The sequence below is a fragment of the Lemur catta genome, chromosome 19, assembly GCF_020740605.2.
Source record: "Lemur catta isolate mLemCat1 chromosome 19, mLemCat1.pri, whole genome shotgun sequence".
NCBI lineage: Eukaryota > Metazoa > Chordata > Mammalia > Primates > Lemuridae > Lemur > Lemur catta.
The window spans coordinates 27,012,053-27,039,618 of NC_059146.1; the positions used below are offsets into that span (position 1 = coordinate 27,012,053).

Genomic DNA, 27,566 nt, shown 5'->3' on the forward strand with positions numbered 1-27,566 from the left:
GTAGTCCGGGAGCTCGCTGTAGGCAGAGTCACTTCCGCCCCAGGTGCGCCAGGCCGCGGCCTTCGTTCCTCCCAGAAAGGTGAGCCCTCCCCTCCCGGTGTCCCTCTCCCTGCGTCTGCACCGATCTTTCTTCGTTTTGCCGTGGCCGGCGGTAGCCAGGCGGTCGACCCTGGGGAAGAGAATGCGCCCACGGCGAAGGGCGGGGTCTGCATTCCCTTTGAATGAGCCTTCTCAAGTGTGGGGCTGTTGGCGCAGCGCCGGCTTGGGGCCGGGGCCAGGGTTGTACGTCGCCGGGATGGAGGGTCTCCTGGGTTCTGGATTCCCTCAGACCTTTTTCTGACCATCAGCCAGCTCCGCAGCTTATAGCAGCATGTTAGGCAAGTATCTTAATCTCTACCTCTGTTTGCTCTTCATCAAACAGAGGTATTAGTATCTACCTAATAGAGTTATTTCAAGAATTAAATAAAAAGACTTAGAACAGACTTAGAACAGAGCCTGACATGTGGTAGAAGACAAGTCTCGTTACTAGTACTTTTCAATTTTCCGAGAAGCAGTCAGTTCCCTGAAAGCTTCTGTGAACCCAGGATGAAGTCAGAGCACTAGTTGCACTGTCCCTGGCCCTTGTCTGATTCCTAAAGATTTTTTTTTTTTTTTTTTTTTCAGGAAAGGGTCACTCCTGGCTGTTGTCAGGGGAGTCCGCTGTAATAGATGCGGGAGTTCTGATTAAATTCCCATTTCTCCCAGCCTCCTTTCCTTCCCTAGCCTTGGCTTCTTGAAAAAGGCTGCAGGGAGAAGGAGGGAATGACCCTTTGACTCCTGCAACAGAGTTTCACCTGAGTAGAATTTAGATCCTTCTCTCTCCTGTGTCCTCCCTTCTCAGGGAAGAAGGTATTTCGCTCACTCATTGACAAATTCTGCTACGTAGATGCCCTGATAGTTGTTGAATAAAGGCAGGAAGGAATGGGGGAAGTACTTGGCCATGAGTAATAAAAATAGTATTTAAACATTTAATACTAATTGTTCTAAGAGTTTTATATGAATTAGCATATTTAATCTTCACAAGAGCCCTTTTAGGGGGGATACTGTTATTGACATTTTAAAGATGAGGAAGGCAAGGACACAGCATATTTTATCTTAGGTCACATGGCTAGTAAGAGGCTGAGCTGAAGTTTGAATTCAGATAGTTTCAATCCATTGCCTTAGTTTTTAATGTGTTTAGTATCAGGTTGAGAAGGCATATGTGGATTTTTTTAAGAGAGCCATGAAAGCTATGTTAATAAGCTTTGAGTTTTTGATAAGTTTTTTTTTAGTCATCTGCAATTTAATTGTATTTTATTTGCAATATTTACAGTTCATATTCTGATTATAGAAATGATTGCATATTGTAGAGGACTAAGAAAACATATAAAGTATAAAAACACTTAATTACCCATAACCACAGGATGTAGCAATAACAATATTAAAGCTTTCCTCTTCGGTAGTAGATTTATTTTTGGATTTTTACCTAAGCTTGACAAAACAAGCTTCATAGCTTTTATTTTCCCTCAAGTTTTTATTATGGAAATTTATAAGCATATTCAAATGTAATAAAACTAAAATAATTTTATGGAACCATCACCCAACTTCAACCCTTATTAACATTTGCCAGTCTTGATTCACCACCACCCCAATTTTTTGTTTCAGTATTTTAAAGCAAATCCCCAACACTGAGTTAATACAATATTGATTGTCACAAGTGTCAAACATTATCATAAATTGCTTATATACAAGACCGAGAGAAGGAGATGCTAGCAGCTACTCTGAGGTAGCTTTGCAGCTTAAAGAATGGTACTTAACTTAAGAAAGTTAGAGGACACAAGAGAGTGGGACTTTGGAGAGGGATGGTAATGAATTTAATTTTCCAGTAGAGTTTGACTTGCCTATGTCTTCTAGCTCTTTGTTTCTTATTTCTCTCTTACCGTACATTGAAAGTTCTATTGCTGGAAAATGTGTCATATTTTCCTCTGTGTGCTCAGCATGTAGTATAAGGTTGGTAAAGGGTTTATAGTTAAAGTAGCTACTCAACAGACCGCTAGCATCAAGGGCTCGCGGTATAGAATTCCTAAAATTGGAATTAGATTTCAAAACAGAAATAACCCATGGACGTATTCCTTAATCTCACTTAATCTTGGTAGGTTACAGAATCCACCAACTATTTCAGAGTATTGAAGAGTTGTGATATTTGTTATATTTTGATGTTCTAAAAAACTTTCCTAAAATCGAAGAGATGTTATATTTGTTACATTTTGATGATCTAGAAAACTTTCCCAAGAAATTGTTAGAAATGCTAATAGCAACATTTATGGAATATACTTTGTAATTGAGGCAGTGTTTCCACACGATTTACATATATTAACTTATTTCTCATAACAAATCTATTATTAACCACATTTTACAGATAAACAAGTTTTTATAAAAATTATCATACAGTAAAATTATTTTTTTCCTTTTGGTATACAGTTCTGTTAATTATAACACAGGTATAGTTTGTATTATCACTACCATAATCACATACAGAACAGTTCTATCACCCTCCAAAAAACCCCTTCTGTTTTCCCTTATAATCACCTCTCACCACACCTATTACCTCCAGCAACTACCATAATCATAAAACTCTATAGTTTTGTCTTTTTGAGAGTGTCATACAAATGAACTGTATGTAACCTTTGAGACTGGATTCTTTCATCTAACTTGTATATATCAATACTTCATTTCTGTTTACTTCTGGTTAATATTCCATTTTATGGATATACCAATCACCTGTTGAGAAGTTTTTTTCCCAGTTTTTGGCATTTATGAATAGAGCATTTATGAACGTGTACAGTTTTTTGTGCTTGTTTCTCAATACATACCCAGGAGTGGGGTTGGTGGATCATATGGAAAGTATGTGTTTATCTTTATAAGAAACGGCCAGACTGTTCTTCTGAGTATCTGTACTATTTTGCATTCCCATTAATGATGTCTGAACATTCCAATTCTACATCTTTGTCAGTGCTTAGTATTGTCCGTGTGTTTTTATTTTAGCCATTCTAATATTTGTGTATCGGTACTGCGTTGTGACTTTAATTTACATCTCCCTAATGGCTAATGATGTTCAGCAGATGCTTCTTTTCTTCTGCTTATATTGCCATCCTTATATCTTTTTTGCGGAAGTGTCTGTGTTTTGCCCAGTTTTAAATTGGGTTGTGTTTTTTTCTGTTGTTGATTGTTGAGAGCTATTTATATGTTCTGGATACAAGTCCTGTGTTGGATGTGTGATTCGCAAGGATTTCTTCTCAGCCTGTAGCTTTTCTTTTCAATAACAGTGTCTTTGCAGAGCAAAAGTTTCTAATTTTGATGAAGGGTGATTTATCAATGTTTTCTTTTATGGATTGTGCTTTTGCTGTCATGCCTAAGAACTCTTTGCCTCACACCAGGTCATGAATATTTTCTCTTATTTTCTTCTAAAAGAATTATAGTTTTACATTTTATATTTAAAGCTATAATCCATTTTGAGTTAACTTTTTTATATTAATAATATGTGAGGGTTAGGTTGAGGTTCATATTTTTACATATGAATGACCAACCATCCCAACACCATTTGTTTGGGTTCATTTCTGTACTGTCTTATGCTAAATTGATCTATGTGTATATCCTTTCACCAGTACCAAGATAATTAGTATAGGCCAGGCACGGTGGCTCACGCCTGTAATGCTAGCACTCTGGGAGGCCGAGGCGGGAGGATCGCTTAAGGTCAGGATTTCAAGACCAGCCTGACCAAGAGCGAGACCCCGTCTCTACTAAAATAGAAAGAAATGATTTGGACAGCTAAAAATATATATAGAAAAAAATTAGCCAGGCATGGTGGCACATGCCTGTAGTCCCACCTACTTGGGAGGCTGAGGGAGAAGGATTGCTTGAGCCCAGGAGTTTGAGGTTACTGTGAGCTTGACGCCATGGCACTCTAGCCCAGGCAACAGAACGAGACTCTGTCTCAAAAAAAAAAAAAAAAAGATAATTAGTATAGCTTGATAGTAAGTCTTAATTAAAATTGGATAGTTTGATTCCTCCAAATTTATTCATTTTTTTTTCAAAATTGTTTTAGCTATTTTGGTTCCTTGGCCTTTCCATATATGTTTTAGAATCAGCTTATTTATATCTACAAAAAATTCAGCTGTGATATTGATTGTCATTGCATTAAATCTATATATCTATCTTTACTGTGTTGTGTTTTCCAATCATGAGTATAACATGTCCCTCTGTTTATTTAAGTATTCTTTAATTTCTTACACCAGTATTTCATAGCTTTATACATACAGATCTGTACATGTTTTTAGACTTATACCTAAATATATCATTTATTCTTTTGGAGCTATTATAAATTATATTGTTTTTAAATTTTGTTTTCCAATTGTACATTGTTAGTGCATAGAAATACACCTGATTTTTGTGCATTGACCTTGCATTCTTTGATTTTGCGAAACTCACTAGAAGTTTTGCTTTTTGTTTTTTAGTAGATTCCTTGGGATTTTCCACATGGACAACCATGTTGTATATAAATGGGGTCAGTTTTATTTCTTCCTTTCTAATCTGTATGCCTTTCTTTTTTTCTTTTTTTTTCCTTGCCTTACCGCACTGGCTGACTTTCAGTACAATGTTGAATAGAAGTGGTGAGAATGTATGTCTTTGTCTTGTTCCTGATCCTAGGGGGAAGCATTTTTATAAATTCCTTTATATTTTTAGATTGTGAACGTTTTGTCATGAATGGGTATTGTATTTTGTCAAATGCTTTTTCTGCATCATTTGATAAGTTTTTTTTCTTTTTTAGACTGTTAGCGTAGTGGATTAAGTTGATTAATTTCTGAATATTGAAGCCTTTCATTCTCAGGATAGATACCTCTTGTAAGTGGTGTAGTATTCTTTTTATATTTGCTTGACTTGATTTGCTAATATTTAGTTGAGGATTCTTCCAGTTACGTACATGAGGGATATTGGTCTGTAGTTTTCTTTTTCGTACTGTCTTTGTCTGGTATCAGTAATTCTGGCCTCATAAAATGGATTGGGAAGCGTTCCCTCTTCTTATATTTTCTGGAAGAGATTATGTAGAATTAGTGTTATTTCTTCTTTAAGTGTTTGGTAGAATTTACCAGTGAAACTATTTGGGTTAGAGATTTGGAAGGTTTTTTAACAATGATTTCAATTTTATAACTATTCACATTATTTCATCTTGTGTTTGTTTTGGCATTTTATAATTTTCAAGGAATTGGTCCATGTCATCTAAATTTTCAAACTTGTGTGCATAGAATTGTTCATAGTATAATATATATTCCCTTATTCATTGTTCCGTTAATGCCTGCCAGGTCTGTAGTGATCCACTCTTTCGTTCCTGATTTTGGTAATTTTTGCCATCTCTCTTTTATTCTTTGCCAGTCTTGCTAGAGGTTTATCAGTGTTATTGATCTTAAAACAAACAGACAAAAAAACAACTTTCGGTTTTATTGATTTTTCTCTATTATATATTTTCAGTTTTATTGATTTCTACTCTTACCTTTATTACTTCCTTTTTTTTTTTTTTTTTTGCTTGATTTGGATTCACTTTGCTTTTTATTTCTGGTATCTTAAGATGTACCTTATAAGGTTTCCTTTAAGAAGTTGAGTAAATCCCAAACTGGATAAACTGCAAGCAGTCCAAGCCCAGACACTTCATAATCAAACTGCTGAAAACTGAAGACAAAGAAAGAAATTTGAAAACAGAGAAAAATAGTGCACTACCCCTTATATGCTAGTTGTCATATATCACATGTATATACTTTGAAAAACCCATCGATATTATACTTTTTGCTTTTAACAGTAAGACATATTTTAAAGAACTCAAGAGAAGATTAATCGATGATATTTTCCCAGATTTTTACCAATCTATTGCTCCTCCGTCCTTCTTGGTGGTCTGTGTTTCTTTCTGCTATCATTTCCCTTTTGCGGGAAGAATTTCCTTTGGTAATCCTTTTAGAGCAAGCCTGTTGGCTGTGAATTCTCTTAGTTCATCTGAGAGTATCTTTATCTCGTCTTCATTTCTGAATGATATTTTTCTATACTACTGTGTCCTAAGTATACAATTCTGCATTGATGGTTCTTTTCTTTTACCACTTTAAAAGTACCGTGCCATGTCCTTCTGACTTCTGTGGTTTCTGATTCCTTGGAAACATTGTACCCACAGGTGATGCATTGTTTTTCTCTGGCTGCTTTCAAGCAGTATTATCACCTGGAAGCCCCATACAAAGGCAAATCCTTGAGTCCAGTCCTAACTGACTTATTTAGAATTTTAAAGGGGTGGACCCAAAGACTTTAATTTTTACTGGGGCTCCAGGTAATTATTATACACTTAAAAATTTGACAGGTATCTGTAGAATAGCCTCACTTAGTTTTTAAAGATTAGTTGTTTAACTTACATACAGTAGAATTTATTCTTTTTGGGTTACGTTTCTGAGTTTTGACAACTGCATTGTCATTTAGATTTCACCACCAAGGTCAAGATACACAACAGTTCCATCACCAAAATACATTCTTTTGTGGTACCTTTTTTAGGCAAACTCTTGCCCCACCCTTAACCCCAGGAAAGCCCTGATTTATTCCGAACCCTATTCCCTTTTCCATAATGTCACACGAATGAAATTAATGTAGTGTGTAGTTTTTTTTTTGGTTTTCTTTTTTTGTTTGTTTTTTTGAAACAGAGTCTCACTTTGTTGCCTGGGCCAGAGTGAGTGCTGTGCCATCAGCCTAGCTCACAGCAACCTCAGACTCCTGGGCTCAAGTGATCCTCCTGCCTCAGCCTCCCAAGTAGCTGGGACTACAGGCATGTGCCACCATGCCTGGCTAATTTTTTCTGTTTTTAGTGGAGATGGGGTCTCGCTCTTGCTCAGGCTGGTCTCGCTCTTGCTCAGGCTGGTCTCGCACTCCTGACCTCAAGCAATCCTCCCGCATCAGCCTCCCAGAGTGCTAGGATTACAGGTGTAAGCCACCATGCCTGGCCAAGTCTAATAATCTTAAACAAGTTTATTTTCTCTGGACACATTCTTTGCCTACTATAATCAAGCATGATTTGATTAACTCATCACTGATAAATTACTTTCCTTGCTTGAGTCAGAAATAGAAGCTGAATATCTGAATATCCCAAACTTACTTTGGTTGCAGCCTCATTTTCATTATTTGTTTTTGTGAAGAAATTCTGTTCGGATGAGATATTTTAAATTTTCTAATTTTTCTGACCATTGCTTTGTTGTGACTTCAAAATATGTGTGATGAGTGCTTAGTCTGATAGTGTTGACATATGATATATTCTTTTAGCGTAGAGCTATATTGTCACTGTATAATAAGCAAAAAGCTTTGACATCGAATTCAATAACAAAATATTTCACCTCTATTGTGCCTTAAAAGTGTGACAAAGTCTGTTTTTCTGTTCTTTTCTTGTTTTGGCATGATGAGTATGTACTGGTAACAAAGAAATTAAAATGTGTGGTATAGTGTAATAGTACCTGTGGTACTTGAAATGCTGTTCAGTTAACAGCGTTTAACCCAATCAAGTTAACCCAGTGCTGAGTGACTCTGATTTGTATTGTGCTTAGCAACAGTCCAAAGAAATGAGAGTACCTGTTACAACTACATAACTTTGCTACTGTAGTGGGAAAGCAGCCATAGGCAATATATAAACAAATGAACACGCCTGTATACAGTAAAACTTCATGGACAATGAAATTTGAATTTCATATAATTTTCACATCATAAAATAACCTTTTGATTTTTTTCAACCATATGAACATATAAAAACTATTCTTTTCCTTTTTTTTTATTTCAGCATATTATGGGGGTACAAAAGTTTAGGTTATTTATATTGCCCTTGCCCACCCCTCCCCCCCAATCAGAGCTTCAAGCGTGTCCATCCCCTAGATGGTGCACATCGCACTCATTATGTATGTATACACCCCTCCCCTCCCCCCCCCACATCTGCCCGACACCCAATTAATGTTATTCCTAAATGTGCTCTTAGGTGATGATCAGTGAACCATCAAATTGGTTTCACTGATCATCACCTAAAAACTATTCTTATCTCACAGCCTGTACAAAAATGAGCAGCAGGATAGATTTGACCTGTGGGCTGTATTTTGCCAGTCCCTAATTTTGTCTAGTGTTTTTGTGTCTTCAATTTCATTGATTTTTGTCTTATAAGTTTTTTATTTTCTTTTTTCTGTTTGCTTTTGATTAAGATCTGTTTTCTAATATAGGTATCATTGCCGTGCATTTGTCTATAATATCTACTTTAGCTGCATCACGTACATTTTGATATGTTGCACCTTTTTTTGATTCCATTTAAAATACGCTCTAATTTCTTTTGTGACTAATCTCCTTGGTTGCTTAGAAGTATGCTGTTTAATTCCCAGATCTTTGGAGATTGTCCACGTATCTCTTTGTTGCTTTCTAGTTCCATTCTATTACAGTTAGAGAAACTACTTTGTGTGATTTGAATTCTTAGGAAATTAAGATTTATTTTATTAAAAAGGCAGCATCTGAAATAAAAGATTCATTTGATGGGCTTAATAGCAAACTGGAGATGACAGAAGAAAGAATCAATGAACTTGAAGGTAGATGAATATAAATATTGCAATCTGAGCAACAGAGAGAAAAAACACTTAAAAAAGTGAGCAGAGCCGTAGGAATCTGTGGGACAATATCAGGAGTGTAATATTCATGTTGATGGGGAATCTCAGAAGGAGAGGAGAGGAATATTTGTGTGGAAGTATGCTATTGGCTGAAAACTGCCAAAATTTGGTGAGAAACATTTGGTGACAGATTTAAGAAGCTCAGTGAATACCAAATACAATAAACTCAAGGAAATTCTGGAAGCCCCATAATCAAACTTCTGAAAATTAAATTTAAACAAAAATTCTTGAATACACTAGAAGAAATGACACATGATATCTGGTAGAACAATGATTCAGATGTCGGTAGATTTCTCATGGGAAACCATGGAGGCTGGAAAACACTGGAATAATATCTTTAAGATGCTTGAAAAAGAAATTGCCAATCTAAAATTCTGTATCCAGTGAAAATTTCCTTCAGGAACGATGGGGGAAAGAAATGTCACACCTGTGCTATAGGGAGTGCTAAAGGAAGTTCTTTAGGCTGAATAGAAATGATACCAAATGGAACCTGGGAACTTCAGAAATGAAGAAAGAGCACCAGAAATAAGTTTTTGGGTAAATATAAAATACTTTTTTCCTCTAGAAATATACATGACTGGTTAAAGTAAAAATTATAAATTTCATGGCTAGAGGTTTTTCCCCCTTTTTTTTTATAGTGCATACAACTGAAACATAAAGGGGGGAGGGTAAAGGGAATTTACTGATGGTAAAGCTTTTGCATTTTATGAGAAGCAGTAAAACAGCAACACTAAATACACTGTGAAAGATTAGATATGTATATTGCAACCCTGGGGCAACCACTAAAAAAGAAAAAGAGAGAGAGGTAGCCAAAAGTTAATAGATAAATTAAAATGAATGGGATAGTAAACAAAATTTCAAATAACCCAAAAGATGGCAGAAAAGAGGTAATAGAGGAACAAAATTAGGGAGGACAAACAGGAAAAAAGATAATAAAAGGTAGACAGAAATCCAGCCATATCAATAATTATATGAAATGCTAATGGCCTGAATACATCAATTAAAAGAGATTGTAAGATTGGATGAAAAGCAAAAACCAAGTATATGCTGTCTAAAAGAACCCCATTTTAAATATAAGGACACAAATAAAAAGATAAAAAGAGGTATACATGAAGTGGCTATATTAATGTCAGACAAAGTAGGACTTTAGATCAAGGACTGTTACCAGGGGTGGTGAGGGACACTACTCCAAGAGTCAATTCGCCAAGTAGACATAACAATGTACCCACGAAACAATAGCTACATGAAGAAAAACTGAAAGAAGAAATAGAGAAATCCACAATTATATGTGGAGATCTCAATACTCTTTTCCCAGTAATCAATAGAACAAGAAAATTGAAAACCAGTAAGGATTCAAAAGATCTGAATAATACTGTTAACTAACTTGAATTCATCTGACATGTCTAGAACACTCTATCAAAGACAACAGAATACACATTATGTTCTTTTTTTTTTCCACGGATTTTTTTTTTGTTTGTTTTTTGAGACAGAGTCTCCCTCTGTTGCCCGGGCTAGAGTGCCGTGGTGTCAGCATAGCTCACAGCAACCTCAAACTCTTGGGCTCAAGCAATCCTACTGCCTCAGCCTCCGGAGTAGCCGGGACTACAGACATGTGGCACCATGCCCGGCTAATTTTTTTTTCTATATATTTTTAGTTTTCCGGTTAATTTCTTTCTATTTTCTTTTAGTAGAGACGGGGTCTCGCTCTTGCTGAGGCTGGTCTCAAACTCCTGAGCTCAAACGATCCCCCTGCCTCAGCCTCCCAGAGTGCTAGGATTACAGGCGTGAGCCATCGTGCCCGGCCCACATTATGTTCTTGTGCTTCAGTTTTGATCATTTCTGTTGACTTGTCTTTTGAGTTCACTGATGCTTCTGTTATTTGGTTCTGATCTGTCTCACTCAGCAACAGAGTTTTATGTAATGGGAACCGTGTCAAACTCACTGTGTGCTTATTGCCAAGCGTAGGGATTGGCAGAGAGCAATTATTTAGTACCTATCTGTGGGTGGCGCAGCTTCCACCAGGCAGCAGGAAAGAGGGACCTTCAGCTCAGTGAGATTGCATTTAGATTTTCTGAAAATAGATGTGTGAGAAATAAATAAATATTCCCTGTCCCTTATCTCTGATTAGTTTTGGTGAGATGCTGAAGCCACTAGTTTTTTTCAGAATGTTCAAGGGTGATGATGTACACCTATTGGTAATTATTGGCCTAAAATAAACATACTTAGAAACAAACCAGAGCTAATGAGTGGCTTTTGTATTTATTTCATAGTGACAATAATGAGGATATTCCTAACAATAGCTAACATTTATTGGGTGTTTATTATGACCCATGCTAACTTCCCCATACTTTGATGCATTAAAGTCATTTATTCCTCATAACAGCTCTCTGGGTATCTCCATTTTATAGATGAAGAACAGAGGCATTGAGAGGTTAATTAACTTGCAAAAGTTTACCCTGGCAGCATCAGGATTGAAGCCTGGCAGCTTGATTCTATAGCCTGGGCTCTTGGCCAAAACACTCTGCTTTCATTAGACTGGGAAAGTGGGTTTTAGGAGTTAATAAAGCTGCAGCAAAAGCTGTTTAAAGGTATCCTGGAGCAGGGGACATACAAGCTGAGTGTTAAAAGCTAAGCGGATCTATGATAGGAGTGGACAAACTACTGCCTGTGGCTTGTTTTTGTATGTCCCCTCTTCCTCCTCAGCTAAGAATGATGTTTACATTTAAAGGGTTATAAAAAGAAACAAAGGACCATATTGATCAGAGACAGCATGTGACCCACAAAGCCTAAAAATACTCAGTCTGTTTCTTTACTAAAAATGGTTTACTGACCCCTGATCTAGGTGAAAAAGGAGTGAAGGAATAGCACATGCAAGGGCCTGGAGACTTTTGTGTGAGATCAATGATTTACACAGCTGCAGATTGTAGGGGAGAGAGGGTTTGGAGAGAAAATGAGCAGATGGAAATGGAAGATTCCTCTCTGTGTGGCTTGCTAAGAATCTCGACTTTGTCCCTTAGCTATGCAAATGTTTTAACCAAGAAAGGAACATAATCAGACTTTATCAAGTATATGAAGAAACAAGAACAGTCTATAGGATGACCACTGTTTAAATGCATATTTAATAAGAATTGCCTTTTATTTTGAATTCTGAAAGTTCCTTGGCTGATTAGTGACCTCCTGGTTGATAAAGCTGATTGGACAGGTCTAGATTGGAAGCCTGTCTGCAAACACATCCACAAGTAATGTTGCTGCTCTTTCCTCTTAGTGATAGCTTCGGGGGCATCTTGTAACAGAGAGAAATGGGGAAATGGGAATCAGAAGGCCTGGGTCCCAGCCTCTGCTCTGCTCCTGGCTGGTGTTTTCTCTGTCAATTCCCTTGAGAGGCCAAATAGCCTAGTGATTAGTTACATGGGCTCAGCTTGCAAACTGCCTCCGTTCATGTCATGGTCTGTGGTTTCCATCCCTCTCTGCAAACTGTAGTCACCTAGGGGGATTTCATAAAAACTCTTCTTTGACAGATCCTGATTTATAGATCCTGGCCTGGGACCTGGGCATTGGTGTTGTCTTTAAAGAACTCCCAAGAGATACCAGTGAGCTGGCAGATTGAAAGCCACTGTCCTAGTAATTGAGAACACAAACTCTTGGCTAATAATCCTGGCTGTTCTGCTGGCTAAATGCATAATTATGTGCAAGTAACTTAAAATCTTGATGCCTCAGCATTCTTAACTGTACAAGGAGTTACAGATTGTCCCACCTTCTTGGACGTTGTGAGGATTAAATGAGGCAGTTCCTCTAAAGCACATGATTTGGCTCTTGACTTCTTCTCACCACCTTTTCTGCTTCCTCTTGTTGACGGAAAAGAACCCAAACTCTGTAAAATAGTTTAAAGAAGTTTATTGTGAGCCAAGTTGAGTGACCATGGCCCAGAAACACGCCCAGGAAGCCTTGAGCAAGTAGACTCGCTGTGGTTGGGTTACAGTTTGGTTTTATACATTTCAGGGAGACAGGAATTACACATAGAGTCATAAATCAGTACATGGAAGTTATACATTGGTTTGGCCCTAAAAGGCAGGACATCTCGAAGTAAGGGATTCCATGTTATCATAATAGGTGGGCTTAAAGATTCTTTGATTTGTAATTGATTAAAGAAATGAAGCTTTGTCTAAAGGCTTGGAATATTATAAGATAAGGAAGTCTATTAATCAGAGATAAGCCACTGGACATAGACTCATGAAATCTGGTGGGTAAATTGTTCTGTGCATACATCTTGTGGATTCGACAGCAGTGGCCTCGTGGCCAGGGATTTGGTGGGTGGTGTGCCCTATTGGAGTAGCAGACCTCTCTCTGAGGTGGAGCTGAAAGGCTCTGCCCTTATCTACAGTTCATGATTAGCTGTATTTTAAAAAATTTTTTGGAGTGCTTTCTCTTCCACAGGTAGCCTTAAAGCTGCCTGAGCACAGTAAATAAGATAACAAACTTTGAGGAAGAACCCACAAAATTGAACTCCTGATCTCCAGATCCTCCCAGTGCTCAAACACTGAGTTGCTTTACACAGATGAGCACACTTAACCCCACAAACGACCTTGTGAGTTAAGTGTTTTCATCACCATTGTGATTTTTGTCAAATTGAGGCAGTCACATTTTTTGTTAAACTTGAGATGTAGTAGCATCACAGGTTTCATTAGTCTTTTGTCGTATCCGTGTAGAAAGAGGAATGTACCATTGAGCCTCCTCTGGCTTCAGGAAGAATATTTACCAGCCCCTATATTTTTTATGCAGGTGGTCTCAGTGTGGATTACTGGGCAACAAATAAAGTAAGAAGCCAGGGTTCCAGACATTCCAGAATTTACGGGTGACTTTCCCTGGACAGAGCCATGACCTCTGCTGTCCAGATCTTACAAAATAATATTTTCAAGGAAATTTTTATGGTGCAAAATAATATCTGCCTCTCTGCAGCTGCAAGGAAATAGAGAACCCTGGTATAGTTATAATAGCTTTCTGCTACTCACACATATAATCCTAACAACAACTGTATAATGTTGGCACTATTACGATCTGAATTTTGCAGATGACAGAATCGAAGCATTAGAATTTAACCACAGTTACTCAGCAAGTGCATAGCAGTGCCAGGTTTTGAACACAGGCATTTTGTCCCCTGCGTCCACTTTTAATGGGTACATTCCACTGCCCCTCCTTCCCACATTTCCCGGGATCAGAATGAGCACGCTGGGTGTTGTGAGCGGCGTGAGGGCTGCTCAGTACAGCTGTGTAGGCTGCTCCATGTGTGAGGGCACCCTGCCAGGACAGCCGAGCGGGAGCTGGAGTCCAGCCCACGCTGCCTGCTCCGTAGATGTGTGTGGCCGCATCTGCTGGGGGAAGAGGCACCTTTTTCTAATTTGCACAAAGATACATTTCCCTTTCTCTCATGGCTTCTTTCATGTTACCCTGCTCTGCCTTCTCAGGTCTCTGCCTTACCCTAGAAAAAGAAGGAGAAAATGACCAAATTCCAGGTGAGTTGATTTTCATTTCTGTCATTTAACGTGTTACCTCACTTCCCCGTGAGTGAATGCATTTTTTTCCTTTCTTTGCCAAGAGTAAAGAACAACAACAGACATTTAATATTGCTTTTGTTTTTGCCTTTTCTACAATGTCTTTTTAGTTTTTAATTTGTTTTATTATCATTTTTGTTTCACAGATAATAGTATAAAAGAGAATAGAAATAAAAAATCCCACCCATTATCCCCCTGCTCACAAATCTTCTGTTTTTTTCCATGGTCATTTTTAAAGTAAGCATTCCTAACCCTAGTAGGTATAATTTTGAATTGGGATTTTTTTCCACTTAAAATAATAGTACTTAATTTTTATCATCTAATATTATTTCAGTGAACTGTTGTTACCCCCCTTTTCCCTTTTCTTTTTTTTTTTTTTTTTTTTGAGACAGAGTCTCACTCTGTTGCCCGGGCTAGAGTGAGTGCCGTGGCATCAGCCCAGCTCACAGCAACCTCAAACTCCTGGGCTTAAGCGATCCTACTGCCTCAGCCTCCCGAGTAGCTGAGACTACAGGCATGCGCCACCATGCCTGGCTAATTTTTTCTATATATATTTTTAGTTGGCCAGATAATTTCTTTCTATTTTCAGTAGAGACGGGGTCTTGCTCAGGCTGGTCTCGAACTCCTGACCTCGAGCAGTCCACCCGCCTCGGCCTCCCAGAGGGCTAGGATTACAGGCGTGAGCCACCGCGCCCGGCCCCTTTTCTTTAAATTATTTTCCATCACAAGCTTTTAAGCTCCTGAGGATTCTTGCAATTTTACATTATAGTATCAGATTTCCTACATACAGTCTTTACTCAGAAAGCAATTCTGAGAGAATTATGAAATTATTTTGTCCTTAATGTTCTAGAGACTCAAAGATATTGTTTTCCCTAAGTGATACTTAAGGTACATTGCAAAAAGAATACCTAAACTGTGGTTTTGTCTAATAGGATCATATTGAAGCTAAACTTGGAAAAAATAGATGTTTTCATACAGGAAGAGCTAGATTCTTTTTTCCGAGTACATGAAACTTTCTATGTGTTTGTGTGGCTTTGTGTGTTTCATTATTCATGTAGAATTTTATTAGAGCAACACAGGTATTTAATTTAAAATTTTTAGTCATACCATAGAATGTGTAGACACTTTCCATCTGTCATGCTAGTCACTGCCCCAAACGACTATCTGAGGGAGACCTTAGAATCATTTGCACTGTCATGATGAAGATAAGAGGTCCCTGTTCATATGGGAAGATAAGTGTCTGGCCAACTCCAAAGCCTTTGCCTTCTGGGTCAGGAGTTTCAAGCATACCATTTGGGTGGAAAGACAGACACAAAAGCAAACAAAACTCTACTGGAGTTCTTCATTCAGAGCTGAGGTTGTGGTGCTCTGAACTCCAGCCAGAACAATGCAGTATTAAAAAGTCTTCGTGTAAAAATTTTAAATTTCCCTACAGCAGAATGTTACAAGACAAATAGCAAAGTGGAATGAAAAATAATTACAGTGCACATGGAAGAAAAGCCCTCAGTGTCTGCAAAATGAATTATTATTACAAAACAAGAAATGCAGTTGAATGGCAAATATGTGAAAAGAGAATGATCTTTCATTACTAATCATCTTCGTAAGAATGTTTTTAAGTAATTGGTTTTTACTTCCCAAATTTACTTCTGAGATTATCAAAGTTGTTTTTTTTTTTAAGTATGTATATCCACTATTGGCCAGGTATAGGATTTGATTTATACTTTCTTGGAGGCAGACTAATCTTTAGAAAAATCTTTTATGGGGAAAATGCCTGCCATTATGCTTTCAAAACTTTAAAGGTCATTATTCTTCAATATTGCCATTTCTACTTTTTGGTATTTACTTTGAGGATCCAATCAGCAGAGTTCCAGGGACTGAGGTCTGTGTAAAAAGATGTTTTTGCAACATTGTTTATAATAGGTAACCTAAAACTAAGTGTACATTAATTGAATCAGTTCATTCTATTCTAGATCCTTAATTCCTTGAATTACTATGCAGCCCTGAAACGGGATAAAAAGATATAATGAAAATATTAATAATGTAGCTAACATTTATTGGGTGCTTACTACATGCCAGGGACTGTCCCTAAATGCTGTACATGTGGTCACTCATTTTCTTATGAGAACCCTGTAGTATAGGCATCAGCATAGAAATGAGAGGATAAGAAACCTGTTCCAGGTCACAGCACAGGGCAAAAGGGTCCAGATGTGGACACAGGCAATCAGGCTACAGAGCTGTGCCCATCACCACAACACTGTACACACTGCAGTCCCCAGATGTGGCACAGAGGTAAACTACATACTTGAGCAATGAGGGTGACTGGTAGCCTGTAAGTTTGGCAAATTAAATAAGTGATGTGTGTGATTAAAATAGGGGAAACAGATACCATTCGATACTGTTAAAACTAAAGCTTTTGTGGGGAAAATGTCATTATTGGTAAAATTTAAAATGTTAGTAGCCTAGGATGCAATGGCATTTCAGGAACTTAACCTATAGGAGTGCTAACAAAAGGCATCAATTTAAAGTGCAAGGATTTCTTCTCTTACAGCCCTTCTGGTGGATGGAATTAGCAGTACGGAAGGCAAACAGAAGGTGGCTACTTAATTTTGCCCCAAGTCCCTCAGAATCCAGAATAGCTTCCTGTCCTTCCCACCTTCTCAGCACTGCCCCGCTTTCATAGTCTGCATGTGTTTGGTGTTGTAGGAGATGGTGACATTCAAGGACGTGGCTGTGGTCTTCACGGAGGAGGAGCTGGGGCTGCTGGACTCTGCCCAGAGGAAGCTGTACCGAGAAGTGATGCTGGAGAACTTCAGGAACCTACTCCTAGTTGGTGAGGACAGGTGCCCTTTGGAACTCAGTGGCGGCCTCCTGAGGTGTCTTTGTGCGCAGTTGTTTGAAACTCTGACTCAGTTGTTTGAAAATCTGAAAATGGTTTCAGGAGTCCCACCTGTGCAACGCAGACAAGATGTTTCTGATGATTCTCTCCCGGCAGAGGTCTATCCTTTGTTTTGAACTGTAAATTGCGCAAATTGTGGGCCTGTTCCCCTGCTTTGTCATCAAACCAGTTTATTGAGTTGCTCCAGCTTTTACCCAGGCTGGGGAAGTGCCATCATAGCGCCCTGTAACCTCAAATTCCTGGGGTCAAGTGATCCTCCTGCCCCCCGCCTCCCAAGTAGCTGGGACTACAGACACGTGCCTCTATGGCCAGCTAATTTTTTTTTATTTTTTGTAGAGACAAGGTCTCGCTATGTTGCCCAGGCTGGTCTTGAACTGGCCTCAAGTAATCTTCCTACCTTGGCCTCCAAAAGTACTGGGATTACAGGTGTGAGCCACCACACCTGACCTCCAGCTTTTTTGTTTTTCAGGGCACCAGTAACTCTTCATTACTTTGACATTTTGGAGGTATTTTTGTTTTTTTCTTTAACAATGTATTTGTAAATAACTTTAAACTTACAGAGAACTTGCAAAAGTAAAAGAATAGGAACATCCACATAGCTGTTTACGTAGATTCACCTCTAGTAACATTTTATCCCATTTGCATTATCATTTGTGCTCATGTTCTCTCTCCATATATAGTTATGTATATATGAAAATATATGTACATTCAAATTTTTTCTAAACCACTTGAGGGTAATTTACATACACCATGACCGTTTCTCTCTAAATACTTCAGTGTATATGCAGAGTTCAGGAGTCCTCAAAATCACCCTCACTTCTGACACCAAATGCAAGTTAGGGATTCCCCAAGACCACCCTCAGGCTTGATAATTCACTAGAAGGACTCGCAGGACTCACTGAAAGCTGTTGTCCTCGCAGCCCATCGGGTGGAGTCCAGGGTATTCCAAGCTCAAAGCTCTCTCCCGGTGGAGTCATGACAACATGAACTCTTCCCAGCAATGACGTGTGACAGTACACGTGGAGTATTGCCAACCAGAGAGGCTCACCTGAGTCTTGGTGTCCACAGATTTTATTGGAGCTTGGTCATTTAGATACAGGTGACCATCTTGGTGGCTGACCTTAGACTTCAGCCCCTCCAGAGGTCATGATGATACCACGTGACTCAAAGCCCCCACTGTAAATCCCACCGTGTAACTATCTGGCATGGCCAAGGCCTCTTGGTAAACAAAAGACACTCTTATCAGGCAGGACAGTCCCAGGACTTAACGATCACCCTCAGGAGCTAAGGGCAAAAGCCAGACCTCTGACTGGACAATGTTAATCCTTTCCTGCACAGTTTATTTTGTAAAAAGAGGAGTTTTCTGTTATATGTCCCCAGTACAGATATAATATTTTTGTCTAATCTATCACTTCTGCTCTGATTTTATTTACAAAGTCACTTACATTCCTTAAAGCGTATTTTTCTCCCTCCAGAACAGGATGTAGTCTAGAGTCAAGTCTAGTTTCATGTCTCTTCAGCCCCCTTTAATTTAGAATATTTCCACAGCATTTCTTTGTCTTTTAGGACAGTGACATTTTTGAAGAGTACTGTCATCCTTCCCCCTATTTTTAATAGAACATTCCTAATGTTTCCTCAAAATTAGATTCAGATGATCTGTGCAGGTGGTAACACTACATAGGTAGAGTGTGTCCTTTGAGAGAATCACATCTGGGGGCACCTGGTGTCCAGTTGTCCCTCACAGGTGATATTAATTTTGATCATCCACTCAAGACCTTATGCACTTTCCTCACTGCTTTTTCTGGCCTTATAATCATGGGGCAACACTAGCATTTCCCTGTGAGCCAGAGCTCCTTGCTTCTCAACCATTAATTTATTTGTTATTTGTAGGGACTTGTGAATTCTTTTTAAAAAATGGTTCATAATTTATTACTGTCATTTTGATGTTAAAGTTGCCTAAAATTTGGCTCCTTTAAGCTCCTTTAAGCTGGCGCTTGTGCTTTTGTAACATGCCCCCAACTTTTTTTTTTTTTTTTTTTTTTTTTGAGCACTTCCTTACTTTGGCATAGTTTGATGTTCTGTACTCATCTTTTACTTTGCCCCAGCTCTGGAATCATCCTTTTCTTTTATTGGGGAATGGTATTTAACATCAGGGTCTGGATGCTAGGTCTTTGTTTCTTGGTCTCAGGCGATAGAGCTAGGAGGGCTGTGTGTGTGTATGCAGATATATTCATCTAAATATAAGTACACATACACATCCATACAAATATGCATATATGAATGGATGTTCAGTTTCATTGAAAGAAGAGAAATATTAAAATTATACTGAAATACCATTTCTCACCCATGAGATTGGCAAAAATTCAAAAACTTAACACCATACATTTTTTGGCAAAGCTGTGGAGAATGAAGCACTCTCATACATTGAAAGGAAGAATGAAAAATGATACAGCCCCTAAGGAGGGGAATTTTACAGTATCTAACACAGCTGTGTGTTTCCCCTTCTCAGCAATCCAGTTCTCGCAATTTGCTGTAAAGATAGTGCAAAAGAGTATCAATAGTGTACTATAATTCATGTAAGAAAGAAGGGAAAATGAGTACATACACAGGGTTTATATATCTGCTTATCTTTGTAAGAAGAAACACAGGAAGGAAGGATTAATCAGGAAATCATGAAGTTAGTTTCTTAGAGTGGGTGAGAAAGCGTGGAAGGGATGTGGGAGAAAGACACAGTGTCTGGGTATACCTTTTGTCTAATGTTGACAAATTGGGACAAATTGGACATCAGCAAACTTAAAAGGTTTCATTCTCCTTTCCGTTTTTTTTTTACAGCACATCAGCCCTTCAAACCAGACCTGATATCCCAGTTGGAGAGAGAAGAAAAGCCTCTGATGGTGGGGACAGACACCCAAAGAGATGGGTATTCAGGTGAGAACTGTGCAGCAGCAACACAGCAGCCAGGGAGCCCCTTCTAGAACACCAGTCAGAACATGTCACTTCTCTGTTTAAACTCTCCAGTGGCTGCCCATTTCACACCTAGTCAATCTAAAGTACTTCAAAGGTATCTGTCCCCTCAACTCCCTTTAACTTTCCGTATTCACTTCCTTTTCTTGTTCAGTCTTTTCCAGCGGCATTGCTCCATTGCTGCCTCTCAGACTTGTCAGTTACACTTCCACGTCAGGTTCCTTGATTGCTTTTCCCTCTGCCCTGAGTGAATGAATTCGTTATTAGATGCATGGTCTTTTCTCTCTTCAGTCCACCTTGAGACAGCTAATAGGTATAGGATAAATCCATGGAATTGAAGGATACTCCAGCCAGAATGTTGCTTGTCATCTGATGAATGCCTGTCCTATTTAGCTGCCCTTGGGTATTCATAGATAGGTAGCCATTAATCCTGAAAGATAAGAATACCAATCAACTAAAGAAAGTATCAAAAATGATCAATGCCAGCATTATAATAGGCCTTCCTCATACAGCAATTCCAAGTGAGACACTCTTGAATTCATGTGCCCAGCTTCTTATCTTCCCACTCTGTCCTCTCCTCTCACCCTCCCATCCTCTAAACACGTGAACAGTCTCTTGACATACCTACAGTTTCGAAGAAGAATTTTCAAGTGGACATTTATGTAAGTCCAAACATTTTAGTAACGTTTCTTGAGTCCTCAAAGTTCTGACATCAAAAGTTACTGTCATAACTGTGTGTAGCTAAGGATACTCCTGAGTCAATAGGAAATTTTAAAACAAATTAATTCACATCTACAATTTTTGGTTTCTTTCTTAGTTAAAATGCAGGATCCTACGTGGTGCTCTTGAGAGCAGGGGTCAACAAACTTTTTATCTGGAGGTCCAGATGGTAAACACTTTAGGCTTTGCTGGCCACATATGGTGTTTGCCACATATTCTTAGTTTTTCTTACACCATTTTAAAAAAGTAAAAACTATTCTTAGCTCTTGGGCTGTATTAAAACAGGCGAATTAGTGTGTGAATCTCCCTGCCTGATACCATCAGTAGGAACGTGTCACCTTTTAAAATATCTTAATTTTTTTACATATACTAACATGTTTATGTACTTTATATTAATATAAACTTTGATCATGTACATTCTTATTTTTAATATACTAATTTTTCTCCATCACTGATACTTTGGGGACATCCCTCTCAGTGTAAGATTATAATTCTTTTATTTATTTTTTGTCATAGATACATAATCTAATATGTGAGGATAACGTGCATCATTTAGCCATTTCCCAATTGATGGGCATTAGCTTCTTTCTTCTTTATTTTTTAGATTAATATAGACAGGACAGCAATAAAAACCCCAATCCAAATGTTCTTGAGTCCTGGTGATTTTATTTCTATGGAATAAATTACCTGGTGACTCAGAGAGTAAAACCACACTTTACTGAGCTTTAAGTCTGGAATTGTAACCAAAATAAACAGTTATTCCCCACTGGCTTTCCTGTAACCTGTGGGAGCTGATTTGATTTACTTGGGCAAAGAAACATTTTTAAATTGAGGATTCTTATAACCCACCCTCTTGGCAGTTCCCCCCTAGAAGAAATAGCTCTATCTGCGTTTACACTAGGAAAGAGAAAGATGTCTACAGATAATGGCTTCTAAATTATCCATTTCTTTGCAAGATTTGCCCAAATTGCAGCCCATTCATCTCTGCAAAGTCATCATCCACATCCCTGCTTCCTAGAGTCCCTTTTCCTATCCCAGGCAAAGAAGACTCAGGATGAGAAAAGCAAGAACAATGAAGAGGGACACCCTTCATTCTCTCCATCCTCTATTCAAAAATAGGCTATGTTATTTCTTTATCTCTATTCCCCACAAGTTATCTGTTAAATAAACAACTGATGATGTAGATTTTAGACAGTTTCAAACCTTTGTTCTCATTAAGATCTGGTGTATAATTTTCAACGGTGAACATTGCAACCTGAGAAATGAGGAATTTACACTCTCATCGTTAATATATCATGAGGGAGAGACAGAATATATTTCAAGTGGTAATTTTTTCCTTATATTTTGAATCTACAATCCATGTAGTCATGAAATCAGGAGGTACAAGCCTACATATTGATATTTTTCTAAGATTTCACATTTGAACTTTTTATTTGAGCCCTTCAATTGTTTGATCAAGGACTTTATTTCTTCTTTATTCAGACCAGTGGTTTTCATAAGTTTTTGGCCGTGACCCTCAATATGTAATGTAACTGAGGACAGACCTATGTGTATGTGTCTGACAGCCAAAACAATACCTAGGCGCTGCCTATGGGTCTTTTAGATCTCAGACTTTTGTTTCATCCACAAGAGAGATTCTTGCAACCTTTGCTTTTCTCCTCAGCAGCATCACCCTGAGTGCAGCCCTACCTCTCCTATAGCCTTTCAACTTTCTAGCAAAATTGCCACCAACACTAGTTCCTTTCTCACTAAAAATAACTTATATGTACACGCCTTTCCAGTTCTGTGAGAATGACTCAAACTGGGGTTTATTCATCAATGTTTATTGAACAACTACTATTCAGTAGGCATTGTTGTAGGCAGTGAGGGCAAAACAGTGCACAAAACACAGTGCTTGTCCCTGTGGATGATACATTCCAGTGTGGAGAAACAGACAAACACAAAGAAAATAAGGAAGAACTATGTTTGAGGATAATATTCACAAAAATATCCCCCCTTACTGCTTTCTTTTCTGGATACTACAGAGACTTGATGTGCTGTGAAGTGTTAGAAGAGTGCACGCGTTTATTCATTTAACCTTGTTTAACCAGATGCCCTTGGGGAGAATACTTCTCACCAGGATATGAAGATACGCTGTCTGCTTGTAATCTGAGCTTTAAGAACTAGGTGACAAGCCATTTTACCAAAATATGTCTGTCTTCAACTCTTCCTGGTACCTCAGATTCCCTAAACATGAATTTTCCAGTAAAATGACCCAAGCCAAGTTCAGTATTCATTGTGTTTTGTTCTTGGCCGATGAGCGCCTCAAAGGACCAAGATTTTTTTCTGATGTCTTTTGAGTTGAATTCTGTCATCGTGTTTCCCATTATGACCTGTACTGTGGCGCTTTGTAATTGTGAAATATCTTTTGAAAGGAGCTAAAACTGATAATGGTTTACAGTGACTTAGAAGAGCTTATTCGTGTGAGGATAAATAACTCATGCCTCAAGCATAGGTTAAAGGTCTGTATTTACCTTCATCCAGCTTTTAACACACAGTCTCCTTACAAACAAATAATATATCCATGTCCATGTGCCAGAGAAAAAAGAAAGAGTTATTATCAGGACAAAAAGCATTTCTCCACTTGCAACTATATTCTTTCCAATTTGAGAATATTCCTTTCTCTTTTCTTCTTCAGCTCTCCAGGCAACCCATTTCCAATTTGAGAATATTCCTTTCTCTTTTCTTCTTCAGCTCTCCAGGCAACCCACGCTAAACCCATGATACATGTTTATGGTTTTACTAGGACTTTTGAACAGTGCTATCATGTTTGATGTCCAGGTTGTGTTGCAAAGCCCTGATTCAGAGACATACAGATAGCCTGAATTATGTGGATCCCACTTATAGACAGGTTGAGTATTCCTTATCTGAAATGCATGGGACCAAAATTTTAGAATATTTGCATTATTTTTACCAACTGAGCAATCCTAATCTGAAATATGAAATGCTCCAGTGAGCATTTCCTTTGAGCATCATGTTGAGCACTCAAAAAGTTTCAGATTTTGGAACATTTCAGCTTTCAGATTTTAGATTAGGGATACTCAACCTGTACCTGGTGTAGCCAAAGAAAAGGCATTTTCTGAGAATTCTTAGAAGCCATGATATGAATTTTCCTCTGATTCATTTTATGATAAAAGTATAAAATCTTGAAATCTCTGAATAAAGCATTGACTTGTGTGTATGTCTGAATTCTTTTATCATTATAGGAAACAAGAATCAACAAAAGATGGAGAGTATTCAAGAAGTGGGATTAAGCTACGTATCCCCCAGAGAGCTTTCTTCCTGGCAACAAGATGCAGATGAGTTAATCAGGTACCAAGATTCCATGAAAAATTTTCCAGGGAAGAATTCACAGTTGCAAGAACAAGGTGACTCCCTCTGCCAGGTTCGGGCAGGAATACCAATTCATATTTCGGAAGATGAGAACTATACATTGACTCATATAGGAGATGGTTCCAATTATATAAAAAGTCAAGAGCTTCCTTGTTGGAGAGCCCAGCATTCTTGGAGGAAAATGTATCTGAAAGCATCACATAATTATCAGTGTAGATGTCAGCAAATTTCCATGAAAAATAATTTCTATAAGTGTGACAGCATCAGTTGGGTCTCACATCACAATGATAATCTAGAAGTACACAGAAAAGAAAAGAACTACAGCTGCCACGACTGTGGAGAAGATATCATGAAGGTATCCTTGCTTAATCAGGACTCAGTTCAAGCAGGGCAGAATCCTTTCCCATGTACTGAGTACAGAAAAGCCTTCAGTAATGACTGTAGCTCTGAAGTTCATCAGCAGTTCCACTTGGAAGGGAAGTCCTATACGTACAGACCATGTGGAAGGGTCTGTAGGAATAGTTCGGTTCTTCGTATTCATCAGAATATTCAGAGAGAAGAAGATGGTGTTGAGAGCTCACATCCGCAGTCCCATCAGAGGGAGCATACAGAGGAGAAACCACGTAAATGTGGCGAATATGGTGACAACTTGAATCAGTTCTCCTCCCTTAACACTTATGAATTTATCCACTCAGGGGAGACGTCCTATAGGTGCAACATTTATGAGAAAGCCTTCAGTCATAGCTTAGCCCTTAATAGTATTTTCAGGGTTCAAACTAGGGAGGAGCCCCATGAATATGAGGAGAATGGGAATGTCTTTAATGAGAGTTCATGTCTTCAAGTCCATCCGAAAATCCACACTGAAGAGAAACTATACACAGGTATAGAATATGGAAAGAGTTTCATTTGTAGTTCAAATCTTAATGTTCAGCATAGAGTTCACATGAAAGAGAATCCCTATAATTCCCAGGAATGCAATAATGGCTTCAATCTGGCCTCACGTTTTCAAGACCTTCAGATAGTCCACAGTAGGGAACAACCATATAAACATTATATATGCAGTGACAGCTTCAGTCGAAATTTCTATCTTCAAGGCCATCAGAAGATTCACATTGGAGAGAAAACTTACAAGGAGTGTGAGAATGCCTTCAACTGGAGTTCAAAACTTAAAGATCATCAGAGAGTTCATACTGGACAGAAACCATACAAATGCAATGCATGTGGCAAAAGCTTCAGTCATAGATCAGTTCTTAATGTTCATCAGAGAGTCCACACAGGAGAGAAACCTTATAAATGTGAGGAGTGTGATAAGGGATTCAGTCGGAGTTCGTACCTTCAAGCCCATCAGAGAGTCCACACTGGAGAAAAGCCATACAAATGTGAGGAATGTGGGAAGGGCTTCAGTCGGAATTCATATCTTCAAGGCCATCAGAGAGTTCACACTGGAGAAAAACCATACAAGTGTGAGGAATGTGGGAAGGGCTTCAGTCGGAGTTCACACCTTCAAGGCCATCAGAGAGTCCACACTGGAGAAAAACCATTCAAATGTGAGGAGTGTGGGAAGGGCTTCAGTTGGAGCTTTAATCTTCAAATTCATCAGAGAGTTCACACAGGAGAAAAACCCTATAAATGTGGAGAATGTGGTAAAGGCTTCAGTAAGGCCTCAACTCTTTTGGCCCATCAGAGAGTCCACACGGGAGAGAAGCCTTACCAATGTCATGAGTGTGGCAAGAGCTTCAGTCAGAGATCATACCTTCAAAGTCATCAGAGTGTCCACTCTGGAGAGAGACCGTATATATGTGAGGTATGTGGGAAGGGCTTCAGTCAGAGAGCATATCTTCAGGGTCATCAGAGAGTCCACACTAGAGTGAAACCATATAAATGTGAGATGTGTGGGAAGGGCTTTAGTCAGAGTTCACGCCTTGAAGCACATCAGAGGGTCCACACAGGAGGGAAACCATACAAATGTGAGGTGTGCACAAAGGGCTTCAGTGAGAGTTCACGCCTTCAAGCACATCAGAGAGTCCATGCAGAAGGGAGACCCTATAAATGTGAACAGTGTGGTAAAGGTTTCAGTGGGTATTCAAGTCTTCAAGCCCACCACAGAGTCCACACTGGGGAGAAACCATACAAATGTGAGGTGTGTGGAAAGGGCTTCAGTCAGAGATCAAACCTTCAAGCTCACCAGAGAGTCCACACAGGAGAGAAACCATATAAATGCGATGCATGCGGTAAGGGTTTTCGTTGGAGCTCAGGTCTTCTAATTCATCAAAGAGTCCATAGTGGTGATAAATTCTATAAAAGTGAACTGTACGGTAAGGATTATCTTTCAGCAGAGAATCTACACAGAAATGAAGATTCTGTTTTGTTTTGAAGTCCTCAAATGGGAGCTGAAATTTTCCAGGCACTAGAGTTCTTTTAATAGTAAAAGAATCCTTTAAAAATGGAACTGTAATGTTTCTGCCCAACTTCAGCATTCATAATGGTCAGGAGACCACACAGCAGAGACATCTAACGAGACGGGCTCCATAAGGGATGTTTTGTCAGAACTTCAACATCAGTCGTTGCACAGGAGCTCTGGTTTTGTAGACTTACTACAAAAGACTTACTACAGACTTAGTAAGTATGGTTTTGTAGACTTACTAGTCTACAAAACCATGACATTTCATAACTCATGGTAGGTGCTCAGTACTTTTTGCTAAATGAGAAAAAGTATGTAAATGTTTGAAAATGTTATTAAGCTCATCTTAAGGAAATTCATTTAAAATATATTTGGAGGAGGAATCCTGCAAGTAATCTTAATAAAATCATTTCGTGCAAATACATATTACTTGAAATGTAGAACATCAAGTAGTATTGCAATCTGAAATAACATGAATTTGGTTGTAACCCTGTATTGGAATTGGTTCCTATCCTTTGTACCATCTTGAGCAGGGCTGTGTTGAGTTTCTTAACATTTGGTCTCTATACAGTATACCATCAGTTGAAGTTTAGCTTTGTGTGCATTTGTATGTACACATGTGTGCACTTTAAATGGCAGTATAAACCGATAATGTTTCTGGTTAACTTTGCAAAAATGGAACACTGTATTTTACGTAATTGAATTTCTATTCCTGCCGTGTGTACTAAGGCAGAGTTTTACTGTAATATTTGGAAAGTGTCAGAAATGGTTACTGATGGCAAATACTTTTTAATAAATGTCAAAGAGTTACAATATTTGCTTTTTTACTCTCCATATTTGTATCAAAGTGGATTTGATCTGACTGATTTCTAAGTGTTCTAGCCTTTGCCCAATCCAAATCTCCTTAGGCAGAGTCTGTGATAAATTTGAAGGAC

General features: G+C 38.5%; 1 protein-coding gene across 3 annotated transcripts; it reads left to right on the forward strand.

The window, feature by feature from the left end:
- ZNF112 (zinc finger protein 112) lies at window positions 1-27,435 on the forward strand. 3 transcript variants are annotated; one of them, XM_045531492.1, is made up of 6 exons: window positions 44-79; window positions 14,192-14,239; window positions 16,982-17,108; window positions 20,007-20,102; window positions 24,104-26,034; window positions 26,705-26,980. In XM_045531492.1, exons 2-6 carry the CDS (start codon window positions 14,225-14,227, stop codon window positions 26,711-26,713), a joined length of 2,178 nt encoding a protein of 725 aa, XP_045387448.1. In that variant the 5' UTR covers window positions 44-79; window positions 14,192-14,224; the 3' UTR covers window positions 26,714-26,980. The 3 variants fall into 3 exon arrangements, with proteins under 3 accessions (XP_045387446.1, XP_045387447.1, XP_045387448.1); XM_045531490.1 differs by having other exon boundaries at window positions 1-79; window positions 24,104-27,435; XM_045531491.1 differs by lacking the exon at window positions 14,192-14,239 and having other exon boundaries at window positions 25-79; window positions 24,104-27,435.
- Window positions 27,436-27,566: the final 131 nt, after the last annotated feature.